The sequence below is a fragment of the Podarcis cretensis genome, assembly GCF_951804945.1.
Source record: "Podarcis cretensis genome assembly, chromosome: 2".
Taxonomy (NCBI): Eukaryota; Metazoa; Chordata; class Lepidosauria; order Squamata; family Lacertidae; genus Podarcis; species Podarcis cretensis.
Genome location: NC_137171.1, coordinates 31,994,451 through 32,009,178, shown reverse-complemented (window position 1 = coordinate 32,009,178; position 14,728 = coordinate 31,994,451). Strand labels below are relative to the sequence as shown.

The 14,728-nt window shown below is 44.2% G+C and overlaps 1 protein-coding gene across 3 annotated transcripts; it reads left to right on the top strand.

Annotated features, from left to right (window-relative positions):
• Nucleotides 1-11: 11 nt before the first annotated feature.
• Nucleotides 12-7,404, top strand: CENPX (centromere protein X). Of its 3 annotated transcripts, none has more exons than XM_079967722.1 (5): nt 12-129; nt 5,742-5,793; nt 5,967-6,020; nt 6,365-6,453; nt 6,651-7,404. In XM_079967722.1, exons 1-5 carry the CDS (start codon nt 91-93, stop codon nt 6,663-6,665), a joined length of 249 nt encoding a protein of 82 aa, XP_079823848.1. In that variant the 5' UTR covers nt 12-90; the 3' UTR covers nt 6,666-7,404. The 3 variants fall into 3 exon arrangements, with proteins under 3 accessions (XP_079823848.1, XP_079823849.1, XP_079823850.1); XM_079967723.1 differs by lacking the exon at nt 12-129 and adding an exon at nt 150-281; XM_079967724.1 differs by lacking the exon at nt 12-129 and adding an exon at nt 1,037-1,213.
• The last annotated feature ends 7,324 nt before the right edge of the window (nt 7,405-14,728 follow it).

Sequence of the window (14,728 nt, the reverse complement as noted above, 5' to 3'; positions counted from 1 at the left end):
ATTGCGCGATACCTTGAGCCCTCGGGACTTCTGGCGCCTCCTCTGGCCAGTGATTGCGGAGGAGAGTCAAGAGGGCGGGTCCTCTTTGAAATGGAGAAGAGGGAAGAAGGCGCGAAAGGCTTCAAAAAGGTCAGGACGGGGGCGGGGGGAGCAGGGGACGGAATCCACCTTGGAAAGTGACGGGTGGCTGTTAAAGGGTGTGTGTGAACGGGAGCCCTGAGAGTTCAGAGTTTGCAGACACGCGTTAAAATGTTATGGCAGGAACTTGGGAAGGTTTCTGTGTAAGTTGTTTCAGTGGCTTGTCAAGTTCTGCAAATCCTGCTGTGAAGGCTAAAGAGGTTCCCTCAGAGAAGACCTGTGTCTTGGGAGGGCTCTTGGCTTAGACTCCCAGCGTTTCCCAAACTTGGGTCTCCATCTGCTTTTGGACTACAATTCCCACCATCCCTGACTTGCTAGCTAGGGATGATGGGAGTTGTAGTCAAAAAAACCAACAGCAGCTGGAGACCCAAGTTTGGGAAACACAGGTTTAGAGGAAGGGTCTTATTTAGTTTTGGGGGCACTAAAGAATAGTGGATAGATAGAGCAGCTTGGCCAATTCAGGACTGCAAGAGTTGGGCTTAATCTTCTTCTGGAGAATCAGATGATGGGTGCTCAGAAGTTGGGGTGGTTTCCTTAAAGGGTAGGTGTTGGATGTGGAATGGGGTTGGGGAAGGACCAAGGAGGTTCCACTATAAAGTGGTGTTGGGGAGAGACATGAATTGGTAATATTTAAGCCCTATCCATTGGCCGCCCCCTCCTTGCTTGAGGGATTTTTTTGCCCCTGGCATCCGGACTTGTAAGTTAGCCAGAGCTACCTACCCACCATAATATGTCTTTCTGAAGGTCATTTTGTAATGGCCTTCATTTGCTATAGAAATCTGAGGGCTGGGAGTGTGAAAATAATTGTAATAATGGATGTTGTAATAATGGGTAACTTCAGCTGCCTTCAAGTTGCTTAGGTGAACTCACGTTCAGGCGGTGACAAAGCAAAACATATCTAAATGACTGCGCCATGAAACTGTTGGGGAAGAAAGCAAATAAATGGGAATGACCCTGGAATTACAGAACAATCTAAATCCCCTTCATAACAGGCTGGAGAGGGAGTTGAATTGGGCAGAGGTGTCTCTCTGCCCAGCCCTGCTGCCTGCAGGGAGATACCGGCGTCATGCCACAAGTATGGAGCTCCCCTTCACCCTGTCAGATGTGCTGTTGGATCCCAAGCTTGTCCCAGTGATGCTGTGTTATGGCATCAGGCCTGATTGCTGCACCAGCTGCAGGCTGCTGCTGTGATACACTTACTTCCTTGCTCCAGCATCCCCCCTGGTGATGGTGGCAGAGCTGTGGATGCAGTGTTGGTCCTGCCACTTTGTTCAGCCCCTCCAGGACATAGTAGTAGTAGTTAGGATTGTAGCTAGAAACCTGAGTGGTAGCCCAGGATCTGTTACAAGATGTAAATGATGTTGAACTGATTGGGAAAAGAGACCACGGCCCTGTCAAATTAGACATACAAGAATGTGGAAAGCTGCCCATGAAGTCAAACATGGGCAAACTTAAATTTCAGAAGACGGGAAAGGAAAGGAATAGGAAGTGTTAAAATGCTCCCAGACAGGCTTCTGAACTTGGGACCTTCTGATTGCAAAGCAGGTGTACTACAACCGAACCATAACTTTTGGGAGATCAGAGCTGATGTCTCTCCATTCTTCCTGTAATAAGACTGATCCTTGTAAGCTGCCCTGAGGGACTTTTTGGCCAAAGAATATGGTAAAAATGTTTTAAATTCACTTTCACACTTTCATGGTAAGAGCATAAGAAGAGTCCTGTTAGATCAGACCACATATAATCTAGAACCCTGTTCAAAGTGGCCAACCAAATGCTGATGGGAAGCCCGCAAGCAAGACTTGAGTGCAACAGCACTCTCCCAACTTTTGATTCCCAGTAAATGCTGTTCAAACACTTACAGCCTTTGACAGTGAATTTAGTCATGGCTGGTAGGCATGATATCCCCCGTGAGAGCCAGTGTGGTGTAGTGGTTAAGAGCGGTAGTCTTGTAATCTGGGGAACCGGGTTCGCGTCTCCGCTCCTCCACATGCAGCTGCTGGGTGACCTTGGGCCAGTCACACTTCTCTGAAGTCTCTCAGCCCCACTCACCTCACAGAGTGTTTGTTGTGGGGGAGGAAGGGAAAGGAGAATGTTAGCTGCTTTGAGACTCCTTCGGGTAGTGATAAAGTGGGATATCAAATGCAAACTCTTCTTCTTCTAAATCCATCCACGTTGGTAGACATCACTACATTTTGTGGGAGCAAATTCCATATGTGCTGTGTGAAGAACTCCCTTTTGCCTGTCCTGAATCTTCCAGCATTCAGTTTCACTGGATGACTCATGAATTCAATTAATAGGAGGGAGGGAGAAAAGCTTCTCTCCGTTCATTTTCTCCACGTCGCATCATTGTATGCCCCTTTGTCATGCCCTCCCCCCAAATACTCACTCTTTCAAAACTTAGAAGCCCCAAATGCAACTTTTCCTCATAAGGTAGTTGATTCAGTCCTTTGATCACACAAGGCAACCAGGATTGTAGCTAGCATTCCATGTGCCATAGCTTTGTAGAATGGCATTATGATATTGGCAGACTTTCAGTCTCTTTCCTACTGACCCTCTTAATGGAATATGCTAAACTGGTGAAACTCTCCAGAGCACTTCCAGATATATGCAGCAGGTAGCGCTACAGCCTAGTTAATTTTGTATTTTATTTTCTAGCAGGCCCACTTGATAAAACCCGTAAGCCTTTCCTTCTTGTGCAAAGGATTCTTTATATACTAATCTAGATGTTATGCTGAGTTAGGCACGCTCAAACCCTTTGATTTCAAAAGATTTAGAGGAAAGATTGTAGTCAGTGGCAAAGCATCCCTAGTTTAGTTCCCAACATTTCCAGCTAGGGTCGGAAAAGACCTTTGTCTGGAATCCTGGGGAGCCACTTCCCATCAATGTCAACCAGATGTGGGGAAGCTTTGGCCGCCACACGCTGCTGAACTGCAACTCCCATGATCCCTGGCCATTGGTCATGTTTCTTGGAGCTGATGGGAATTGTAGTACGGCAGCATCTGGAGCGTCAAAGGTTCTTCATACCTGGCATAGACAATATTGAGCTAGACAAAGCAATGGTCTGACTTGCTTTAAGGCATGCCCCTATGTTCCTGACTCTGGTACGGAGTAAAGGCTCAGATGGCTGATTAACCGCTTATAAAATGAAATTATCATTAGAAATCCTTTGTAACAGAATCTGGGGGGAAGGGCACTTTTTTTTAATCCAGCTTTGGCAGCCAGCATCCTGATTACAGCCATTTCTTCACAGTCCTGCCTAGATCTTATTTGTCATTATTATTTTATCTTAACAGCCAGTCCCTCCTAGGGGTGTTGGATAGGGCTTTCTTAGAATACATTAATCAAGCTAGTATTTTCCATTTGGATGAAGAAAGGGTTTGACATTTTAATTAACCCTTCCCAAACCTGTTGTCCTCCAGATGTTTTGGATCCCAACTCATATCAGCCCTGGTGGAAACACCCAATAGGGATTATGGGAATTGTAGTCAGCAACAGCTAGAGAGAATCAGGTTGGGTAATACTGATTTAATCAGGAGTTGAAAAAGATATTCTGAATTCTCCTCCAGAACCAAAAACTTATTTCATAAGTTACTTAAACTACCACAAATTCCATAGAACAAATAACTTGATCCATTAATCAGCTGTTCCTAAAATTAGGAAGCTTTTGCTGATAGCTTTTACACTGTATTATATAGATGTGATTTTGGTGTCTTTTTAAAACAGAAAACCAAGATTAAAATGCTAGGAGATAAATTAATAGCAGTCAATATATTTTGCTGGTGCTCTATTCTTTAACTGCTCTGGTAGATCACCCTTTTGTCTGACAACTTGTTAAGATATTTAGGCATTGTTAATATATCTCTTCAAGTCTCTTTCTCAAGAGTTTCTTCATCCTTTCTCATACTTTGTACTCCAAGCACTTAATCATATTTTGTTGTTCAGTGTTTGTTGGTATCCTGAACAGAATTTTCAAACAAAAGCCTAATAAGTACTGAACCAGTATAATGTTGTTGCCACTGGTGTCTTCCTTATACTGTTTTTGTTAATGCGACACAACTGCATTTTCCTTGAAATATTTTTATATCTTCAGTACACCACAAACATTCTTCACTTGTGGCCTAGCTGCTAAATTTGCTTTTACAAAGATGCAGTTTTCTGGCTCATCTGAAGTGATTCAGGGGACAGTCACTGCAGCTTATGTTAGTACTTACATTCATACCAGTCCCTTTCTTGAGCAATTCTTCATTCCTAAAACTGTAAGTCACTGTAATGCATAGTTTTTCATGACTCTCATTTTTATACATCTTTCTTCTCTTAGTGTGCAGTGCTACTTTATATACCAGTCCAGAAAGCCAGGGCTAAAATTAGTAAATCCCACTTCACAGGATTTGATGTGGTAACACCTCTACCAAGAACTGAAAGTTAACTTAGAGGAAAAGATGGAATAAACATGAAATAAATAAAATAAATCTTTTCTGGGGCTTCCCCAAACCTCCAGAGCAGATTGGTGCAGTGGTGGTTGGGAGAGGGATTATATGTGGAGAACAAGAACCTTTGTGTATGATGCAGAAGTCCTTGCCCTAAGCTCAGTGATTTTATTAGATGCAACCCTAGTTAATTAATGGAAGGGCATCATTTTTTTATTGGGAAGGTTGTAAGCTAAGGGCATACACCTTATTTCTTTAGGTTATTCTGGTTCTAACAGAACACGAGCAAATGCTAAAAAGGGCCTTTCCATCTGGCAGTGAATGTTTGTTTTCCTTTTTGAAGGTGCAAGTGAGCAACCTATTCTGAGAAATTCATGTGTGAATTTGGATGTTACTGACTAGTCAACTAAAAATTGTTTAACATGATTCTAATCTCATGCAATTCTGTCCAGCCACTGAGCTGGGCTGAAGAGGCTCCTTCTGCATGTCCTACCATCAGTTGAGGTACAATGGATGGGAACAGGAAAAGAGGGCGGTTCTGTTTGGAGTACCCAGGTTGTAGAACTGTCTGTCTAGGAAGAGCCACGTAGCCCCCTTGCTTTTTGGTCTTCTGCCTCAGGTTTAGGACCTTCTTGCTAACTCTTGGCCCAACTTTAGTGTCTCTTTTCCTTTTTTTCATCTCCAGTATGGTTTTCTTGGCTTCTGCTGCTTTTTGATATTTAGTGTTCTGATTATGTATTGTTTTTACCCTGATGAGAGCCAACTTGGGCACCCTTGTATTCAGAGCAGAAAGGCAGAATTAAAAACCCCTATAATAAATAAGATAGCACAAATAAGGCAGTTGGTGGGGAGGAGAATTATCGCCGATTAATAAAAAAAGTTTGGGCCTCAGCAACAGAGAAATGGTGGGTGATGGAGCCAGTTATGTGGTCCCTGCCCAGGGATGGAAGATTGGCATCAATAGTTGTTGCTCTCTTGGTCCCAGAGAATGAGATGCAAAACAGGTAAAGTAATATACTTTATTGGCTGATCTTCTTTTGATGTACTCCTACACCGGCAGAAGTTCATCTCATAAAAGATATTGCTTTACCTATTTTATATCTCTTTGAAATGGAAAGACAGGGAGATTCACTTTTTCTCCATTAACACCCCTTGACTGATTTCCTTTCCATGCAGGAGACCGTGAACAAACTGCTCCAGCTCCACTTCAAAGATGACAAAACACGAGGTAATTGCTTTCCCTTCTGTCTCAATAAGGAGGCCAATTCCTGCTCGCAATCTTGCCAAACTTTTCTGTAGAGAGATCATGCCCTGGAATATCAGAGGTAACCATGATTCCTGGGTTGTGGGCAGATAACTGGGCTGAGCACTTCTCATGGTTACTTTTTCCCCTCTTTCCAGTCAGTGGTGATGCTCTGTTGCTCATGGCAGAAATGCTCAAAGTGTTCGTGCGAGGTAAGTTGTAAAGGACTGTGCCTTTTTTCCATAGAATGGCAGTCACAGATGAATGACATAGAAGGACAAAAATTAGTGCAAAAATCGGAAGACTATAAAAACTCTTTATTCTTTTAAGGTGTAGCCTCACTGCTCGTTCAGAAGGCAGTACAAGTCAATAGGAGATACTAGAAGGAAGAAAGCAGGACAAGCTAAATCATGGTTCAGCACAAAAACCAAGTCCTGAAGAAAAAAAAGACCCTGATCTTTCTATCAGAAACTAGTAGATTCTTCATGAGGCCATTTCTGTTACCCTTCCCAGTACCTGCTTGTTGCACTTTGCCTGCCTTGTGTGTTTCTTGCAGAGGCAGCCGCACGAGCCGCACGGCAGGCTCAAACGGAGGACCTGACCAGGGTGGATGTGGAGCACGTGGAAAAAGTGCTGCCGCAGCTGGTAAATAACGCACGGCTTGGATTCCTAAATTAACAGGATAAGGATGTGGGCAAAGGCATCTTAATCCCCTTCCTTTGGGGGGATGTTTGGCTGGTTAGCAATATCCTCACTGGGCAACTGGAACTCAGGCAAATCAGCCAAACAGTTTGGGGAGAACTCTTTGCTCATAGTAACTTAAAAACGCTTAATGTTTACAGCTTTTGGACTTCTAGAAACCTGATGGGGCAAAGCCCACATTCCTGTGAGAGGGAAGATCGTGGCCTGACCTCTGGAGCAAAGTGGAAGACAGGCTTTGAAATGGAATCTGCCCCGCCGTGATTCTGCTTGCTCGGACGATATTCTCATCACCTCTCCTCTTCCTTGCCGGCACAGTTGCGGTTGTTTGCTATCTCTCTTTCTGGGCACTCCATGATGGTCAAAGGCTGGCTGCTAAGGACTGGAATCTTTTCTCTCTCTCTCCCCCCACCCCTCCCCCTTTGTGATGGGATGCCTGGAGTCAGTGACACCTCACCATCTGAGGCTGCGTCCTAGCCTGCTGCTGTTTCCGATTCACAGCCAGGCAGAGTCTACACTTTCTTTTCCAATGGGAGAAGCAGGTGCCTTCCTGTAGGGGTGTGTGGAAAGAGTGAGTACGCCTGGAAGCGTTCCCCACACCGTGGGCTCTCATCACCTCAGCAGGCATTTAAAGGCCAGCTCCGGGCCTGTCTGCTGTCTGAGTTCTTAAACAGGAGCCGAGCCCCAGGTCTGTGCCAGCATCAGGTACCTGATCTTTATTTTATAAATAAACAGTGCTTGTCCCTCAATCCTTTCCAGCATTCCACAGGGGCCATGACATCAAAGAGTGCTTGGAACCTTTTAACCATTTGATATTCCTCTCAGAAGCTGCTTCCCTCTGCTATAAATTTGTTCTCACAAAGAAACTTCAATAAATCAAAAATAGTCTCCCTCCCTCGCGCGGGGCTCCTTGTTGCAATTAATCATAGAAAGTCAAGTAGCTTCAAAGAGTCGTTTGGCCTCCCCCCCACCCTCTTTGTAGGACGAAAGAAAAACTTTCAAAAAGGGGCAGAATAACAAACAGCATGTGTGAGGATCCCACATCACGCACAGCCCAGCCCCTCTGTGTCAGCGGGGCAGGACGGGGGGGGGGGGGGGGGGAGAGAAGAGAGCTGTGAAATAGTAAACCATATACATGGGGGCAGGGCATAGCCTAATGAATCTTTTTTTCTATTGCAAAATAAATGCTAGGCCTACAGAGGGAGAAGCAATTGCCACTCAAGGTACTGACAGGCTGCAATCCTATACCCACAGATCTGGGCCTACACCCCATTGAACTCAACGGGGCTTACTTCCGAATGGATATAGAGAGGAGTGCGCCAAGAGGCAGAACAAGACCAAGGCAGCAATGATACTGTCAGCTAGTGGTTAGCAGCCATGCTGCCTGATAGGTATAGCACGCGCATGACTTTTCTAAGGTACTAGTTGCTACGTACTGGTAATGACAGGGACAAAGGACTGCTGGCTTTGAATGCTGGCTCTGAAATACCCAGTAATGTTTACGCTGAAAAACACAGAATGAGGGATAGGTGGAAAGCTGCCGTTTCCCAGAACTGTCGTAATGCTGTCTTCCTACAAACCCATGGCCTATAAATTAGGAACCAGCGTTACAAAAGCAACTTCCCTTTCTCCTGTTCTGCCTTTGTCAGCCTCAACCATGGTTTAGCAGAGGGGTGAGTAAGCTGTTGCTGGTCTACAACTCCCATGATCCCTTACCACTGGTGGCGATTCTGGCAGGAGCTGATAGGAATCCAGCAAATTCTAGGAGTGCTACATGTTACCCTACTTTAGCAGCCTTTTAACTATGGTTTAGCGTTTCCAGTATTCTCATCTTCATCAGATTTTAAAAACAGAAGTGGGTTTATCAGTGCGTATTAATGCTAAAGCTCTTTGTATCAGGTCAAAGGTATTTATCCATGTAGTCTACTCTAGCTGGGAGTTGTTCTCTTAGGCATTATTCTTTCCCACCTGGTTCCTTAAACCAGAAATTGAATTTGTAGCTCTTTGCTATGTCTGCGTTAGACAAAAATGGTAGTGCAATGTTTATGTCATAGCTATTTTGCTCGATTGTGATAAAGCATGAAAACAATGTTGTGCTCTGTTGCATCATCAAAAGTATGCTACATACTACTGAGAATGCATGCACTCCTTTGTGCTCGTTTATTGGGAATCTAAGGTTGGTGGGGCTTTACTTCAGAGGATGTGGGCTTAAGAGCAGTACTAAAGATAGTATTTAGTTTTGTGTGTGTCCCCCAAGAACTAATGTGCATAGTTCTTCTCCATTTGTATCCTCACCACAACCCTGTAAAGTAGGATAGGCTGAGAGATAGCGACTGGCTCAAAGTCACCCTGGTTGAATGCAGATTTGAACCAGTGTGTTCTCAGATCCATACTAGTCTAACCAGTGTACCACGCTGGCTCTTGACATGTAAATTAAGGATACTTGTAGGGCTTAGGCTAGAAATTAAAAGTATCTGATCAATCAGAATTTTTACAGCCATCCTGTTAAGCAAAGTGTTTTAAAGTACCAGCCTAAAACCTTGCTTTTAGTCTACTCAGAAGCAAGTTTCACTGAGCTCAAAATGATCTGGTCAAAAGTGTTAACAGCCTTAAAGGCTAACTTTTCCTGTAATTTGCAAGTATCTTCTCCATTTCCATTTGGTTTAATGTAGTCTAGGCCTTGGACCAGCAAATGGCCCAGGCAGCTGCTTCCTATATAGCTCTGAATTGTATAAAACAGGCCGATCCCCAGAGTTGAGCAGCTTTGACTACACACAAAGCTTAATCCCCCATTAAGCAAGGGGTGTGAATGTACTACAGAACATTTAATATGGGTTTAAACACACATGTACCCACAGCAAAGCTAAACTAAAACACATGTAGGTCTCTGTTCTGCATACACTTGCACACTGCCTTAACAGGATGTCTCTGTTTAAATTTCTAAAGGGAAAATCCAAATTATGGCCCAAACCTGGTGCTAAAAATTGGGAGGGGGCATTATGGTAATATGCTATCCTTCCCCACCACCTACTCTATGAATGGGACAGAGGGAACTGTCTCTTTTTCACCTGATTTATGCTACAATCCTGTGTACACACTTACTTGGGTGTAAAGTCTCATTGAACTCTGTGGGATAGAGATGTACTATTAAAAGTCTTGGTCTTAAACAGGGCACAGTGAGTTTGCGTGCAGTACCAAACAAATTTATTTGGAATATAAACTCTGGCAGCAGAGAGGTGTGATTCAACCATACAATGTAGCTGGAAGTGCTAGTCAAGCTGCATCTTCATTTCAACATGATCAAGATTTTAATTTTGAGACTCTAGAGATTATCTGATGCATAGCTGTCAACTTTTCCCTTTTCTTGCGAGGAATCCTATTCAGAATAAGGGAATTTCCCTTTTTAAGAAAGGGAAACGTTGACAGCTATGATCTGATGGGTCCTTTTTATTGCTGCTGCAGTTGAATCTATTCATAGCCCTACTTTGGTTACAATTCAGCCTTTGAACATGGGCCCTGAGCCGTAGTCCCTGTGCATCAGTCTGCCTAATGCACACCTGACTGATTATTGCTCCTAGAAGAAACACTCTACACTTTACAATTGTATCAGTGTTAAAGCATCTGTTGCCTGGGAGAAAGGAAGGCAGAAGAAAATTGATACTACTACATGCAATCAGAGGGATTTTATTTTTTTTAAGTGACAGTGTAGGTAGGATCAAACCAGCGCTCTTACCTGCTCAGTTGTTTTAGGATAGGCAAGTGAGTCAGCAACCAGTGCAGATCTTGAATCTGACACAGGGCAGGATGTGTGCAAGTACAGCAAAGAAGGGCGCTCTGAACAAGAGGTGGGGGAACCTGCCACTCTCCGTATGTTGTTGGACTAGAAGTCCAATCTTCCCTGACCATTGGGCCATGCTGGCTGAAGCTGATGAGAGTCCAGCAACACCTGGAAGGCCACAGATCTCTCATCTCCGCTTTGAAGGAAGACACGAGCAAAAGCAAGAACTGAATGACCACCCACAATTAGGGATTATGAGGTACACGTGTCTTAACAGCAAGCATTGCTGCAGTATAGAAACTATAGCAGCATCAACTAATTGTTTTACATTTTTCAAGGAACAGCTTCTAATGAAAATGTTGTGAGTGAAAAAAACAACAACCCTCAACCTTTGAAATGTAAGTAACTTTATGGTCAAAACTTAGAAACAAGACAGCTTGGCATTTTCAGTCTGGGGCTTCAATCCGCAGGGCGTCATCCCTTCCCTGTTTCCCTCCATGGCTTGTAATAAAAATATAGCAATAAAACAAAATTCTGTTTTTCAAGAACACACATACACCTTTCAGCCAGAGACCCATATGCTAATGCGTATGATCTGTCCTAACAGCAGTGTGTGTGTTCTGTTTGAACAACATTTCAGCGCAGAATGCTGGCTGCTTGATTATGTGACAGATCTTACAGTATAAAGATACAAAGGGCAGATCACAGGGAAAACCAGAAAGCAGCTTGGGTGTCAACACTAACCGGCCCAAAGGAAACAATTAGAAACCTCCAACGTAGAGTGCAGAGAGATGAGATGTGCCAAGCACCTAGCACAGAGAAATGGACTTACTGAAGAACCATACAGACCACATTCTTCCAGGTAAGGGTAATAAGGCTAGAATTGGCACTGTCTTAACCTTGCCTGGATTTAGTTTCCACTTTGTCTTCTGTAGCAGCCACCCTCCCAGTACCACAGATGGCAGCAGTGTGTGCGTGGAACAGTACAGTTAAAGCAGGATTCGGTTTTCGTCAGCTGTTGTCTTATACACTCATCTTCTTTGGTGGCTCAGTTTTTGGGTGACATTAAAGATCTGCGCCTTTGCTATTTTAACTGCTCTCTGCTCCCTGTGTGCTCTGAAGCTTTTCTCTCTACCTTTTCCCTCCCCCCCTCCCCTCCTGGTTTTCTTCAAAGCGGCTGGAAGCATTTGGAAGTAATTAGACCTGAAGGGAAATGTTGGTCAGTCTGGGAGACAATGACAAGTGCCAGGAACCCTTGGTGCCCCTTCCAGCCACTTTGAAGTTCATTCAGATGGTACAATGCTCTTGTTTTCTTTGTTGGAAAAGCAGGGGCAGGAGGGAAATGGGCCATGTCAGGCACACTGAACAGGAAGCAGGTTACTCTGAACTGATAGAGAACCCGAACAAGTAGGTGGAGAGGATGTGCAATTCAAAAAGAGACTAATTGAAAGGCCTCTTATGGTCACCCTGCTTCCATACACCTACAAATTATGCACTCTCAGAAAAAAGTGTAACTCTTAGCACCCATCTAGCATCAAACTAGCCTGATCTGTTAGCCTGCAGCAGAGATATTTCTCCTCCTCCACTTATTCAACTATTATGCAACTATTATGTAGAAGAGCCAGGGTCTTTGAATAGCATAGCACAGGGTTAAAGAAATTAGCTTAACTTCACAACTGTTTACAGAGGGGCAATTGAATCACACTTGGATCCAGAAGCCTTTGAAGTTGCACAAGTGTTTAGGGAGCACCATACTGTTGTCATGGGAAGAGATGGGTGCAGATGTTATTTAAGGGCCTCTAGCCCTTAATGGCCTTCCTCAGCAACTGATTATTTAACAGGGGTTATGGTTTGAATTCAATAAGGGCTGAAGGAATAATGCACTCAGTTGGCTCACTGCTGCCCTGTATATGGCTGAGCTACCTTGCATGTCTCATTTTAGAGCAATCTGCATGTATCCACAGCAATCTGCTAGCAGGTATCCCTTGCTTATAATGTGATGTGTGCAGCGGCCCCCTGGGCCCAGAGAAACTTTCATATTTTTGAATATGACCGGGGAGGAGGGAGAAGTGAGTGACAAGACTAAATGATTCAATGAGTCAACATATATAGGTGGGAGTTATACATATGTGATGAGAATACCTTCTGGTTAGTGAATTTTATGGGGAAAACATCCATTTGATAACAATCTGGATTAAGCTGCAACCTGTTTCTTTTTATGATATTGTTGGGGAGAGGTGCTAATGGACCACAAAGCTCTAATTGAAAATGCTAGTTACTGCATTTGTAATTTTAACAAACTAGAAATCAACAGACCATGGCTTATTGCGGAGGAGCTGGGAAAGCACTCCTTGCAGCTGAAATAGACATGCCAACTATATATTGATATGACTCCAACTGGAAACAAATTGTGATTAACCGCTGCACAGATGGGTTCCTTTTGCTGCACATTGGAATAATCATTGTAAAAGTCCTCAGTTAGAATAACATATTTTTTCCTGTTTTGTAATGTATTTTTATATAATAAGTGTTTTCATTGAGAACAAACGTCAAAAGTTCTGAAAACTACCAGATATTATCGCAGTTCAGACCAAAATGATGCCAACTAGCAAGCCAGTGGTGTTTTTCTCTCCCAGAGTAAATATTTTCCACCTTGCTACTATTTTGGCAGCCTTCTGGCAAGCCTGGTATCAGGAGTTGGCATGGTTAGGAAGTTCCCAGGACGCAGAAACCCGAGCCCTTGAAACTGCTGATGGGCAGGGGTCGTAAGCTGCTGCCACTCCGATCTTTCTGGGCCTAATCTGAATTATGGGTTGACAGGAAGCAGTTGCCGGTACTCGTTCGTGCTGCCAGGGACTGGACATGGAGGGAGCACAATATTAGCCGTTGGTTTAGAAAAAGCAACCAAGGAAACAGAAATGAGGACAGCTTAAACTGGAGAAAAGGCAGCTCAGGAAAAAAAGATACAGGTGGAATACAGAATAATACTTCAACAAAGATATGAACTAGTTGAACATCTGAAGGCTCTGAGGGTAGCGAAGGAGAAAACCAGCATTTGGCTGTTCCTCAAATGCTCCCAGTAATTGATGGAAGCCTTAAGTAGGGCTCAGTCTGAAGCACAATACACCTGTGCATTTTTCTAGTGATTTGTCTGTTTTATCGCTTTATATATTGTATGATCTATTTTTTGTTACATTTGCTTTTTCGGAAGCCACTTTGTGATATTTTCTTCCAGTGAAAAGCAGTGTAGAAATACCGTATTTTTTGCCCTATAGGATGCACTTTTTCCCCTCCAAAAATGAAGGGGAAATGTGTGTGCATCCTATGGGGCGAATGCAGGCTTTCGCTGAAGCCTGGAGAGCGAGAGGGGTTGGTGTGCACCGGCCCCTCTTGCTCTCCAGGCTTCAGGAAGCTATCTGCAAGCCTTGGGAGCCTGGCGGGAGTTCCCGCCAGGCTCCCAAGGCTTGCGGACAGCAGCCTGCAGCCCAAAACCTGGGGAGCGCAGCGGAGCGCACCCCGGGCTTCGGGCAGCTCTCCGCAAGCCTGGGGAACCCGGTGGGAGTTCCTGCCAGGCTCCCTAGGCTTGCGGATAGCAGCCTGTTCTGGGGGTTGGGGTTGGGGGAAGCTCGGGTTTCCCCCACCCCAGCCCGACGCCTGGGGGGGGGAAATGATTTTTTTTCTTTATCCCCCCCCCAAAAAAAAAACTAGGTGCGCCCTATGGGCCGGTGCGCCCTATAGGGCGAAAAATACGGTACATGATTCAAACATGCACATAAAGCAAAGCGAACTGTGTGCTTATTAAGAAGTGACAGCATGAAATCAACAGAAACTACCGTAAGCTAGTGTTCAAAAGGAAGTAGGAAGAGGCTCCAGGAACACTGGAATATTTAAAAAGATAAGCCAATGGAAGTTTCGTTATGGATCTGAAGCTCCAAAAGGGTTTTGGCATGTGACCTTGCCTACATCCTCTGCTTGTGCATCACACATATCTTTAATATAAAGATGACCATGAAGTGCATTCTGGCTTGCCTCTACTTGCCAATGGCATTAAAGAATTAAAAGCAACATACTGAAGACTTTGAGATGACATCCTTTTTGGCTATCACCAACCTATGTTGTCTGAAGCAATTTTGCGGGGATGTGTGTGTTTTTATTACCCCAAAAGTGTATTCACTGACCTCTCTTAAGTGCTGCCAGGTCCTAAGGCATCTCTTCATTCAGATCTACCAACAGATTTTGAGAACTACAAAATATTGCAGCAACGTACGGTGCCTGCAGCACTGGAAAAGGAGTGTCCAGCGTGTGGCAGGCATGGAGTCCTATGGGTTACCAGAAGCAAACCTCCAACATAGGGGATTTGGTGACAATTTATACAACACAAAGGTGATCATCTGACAACTGACGTAAGTGTCACAGACTCATATATGACCATCCAACTGGGTT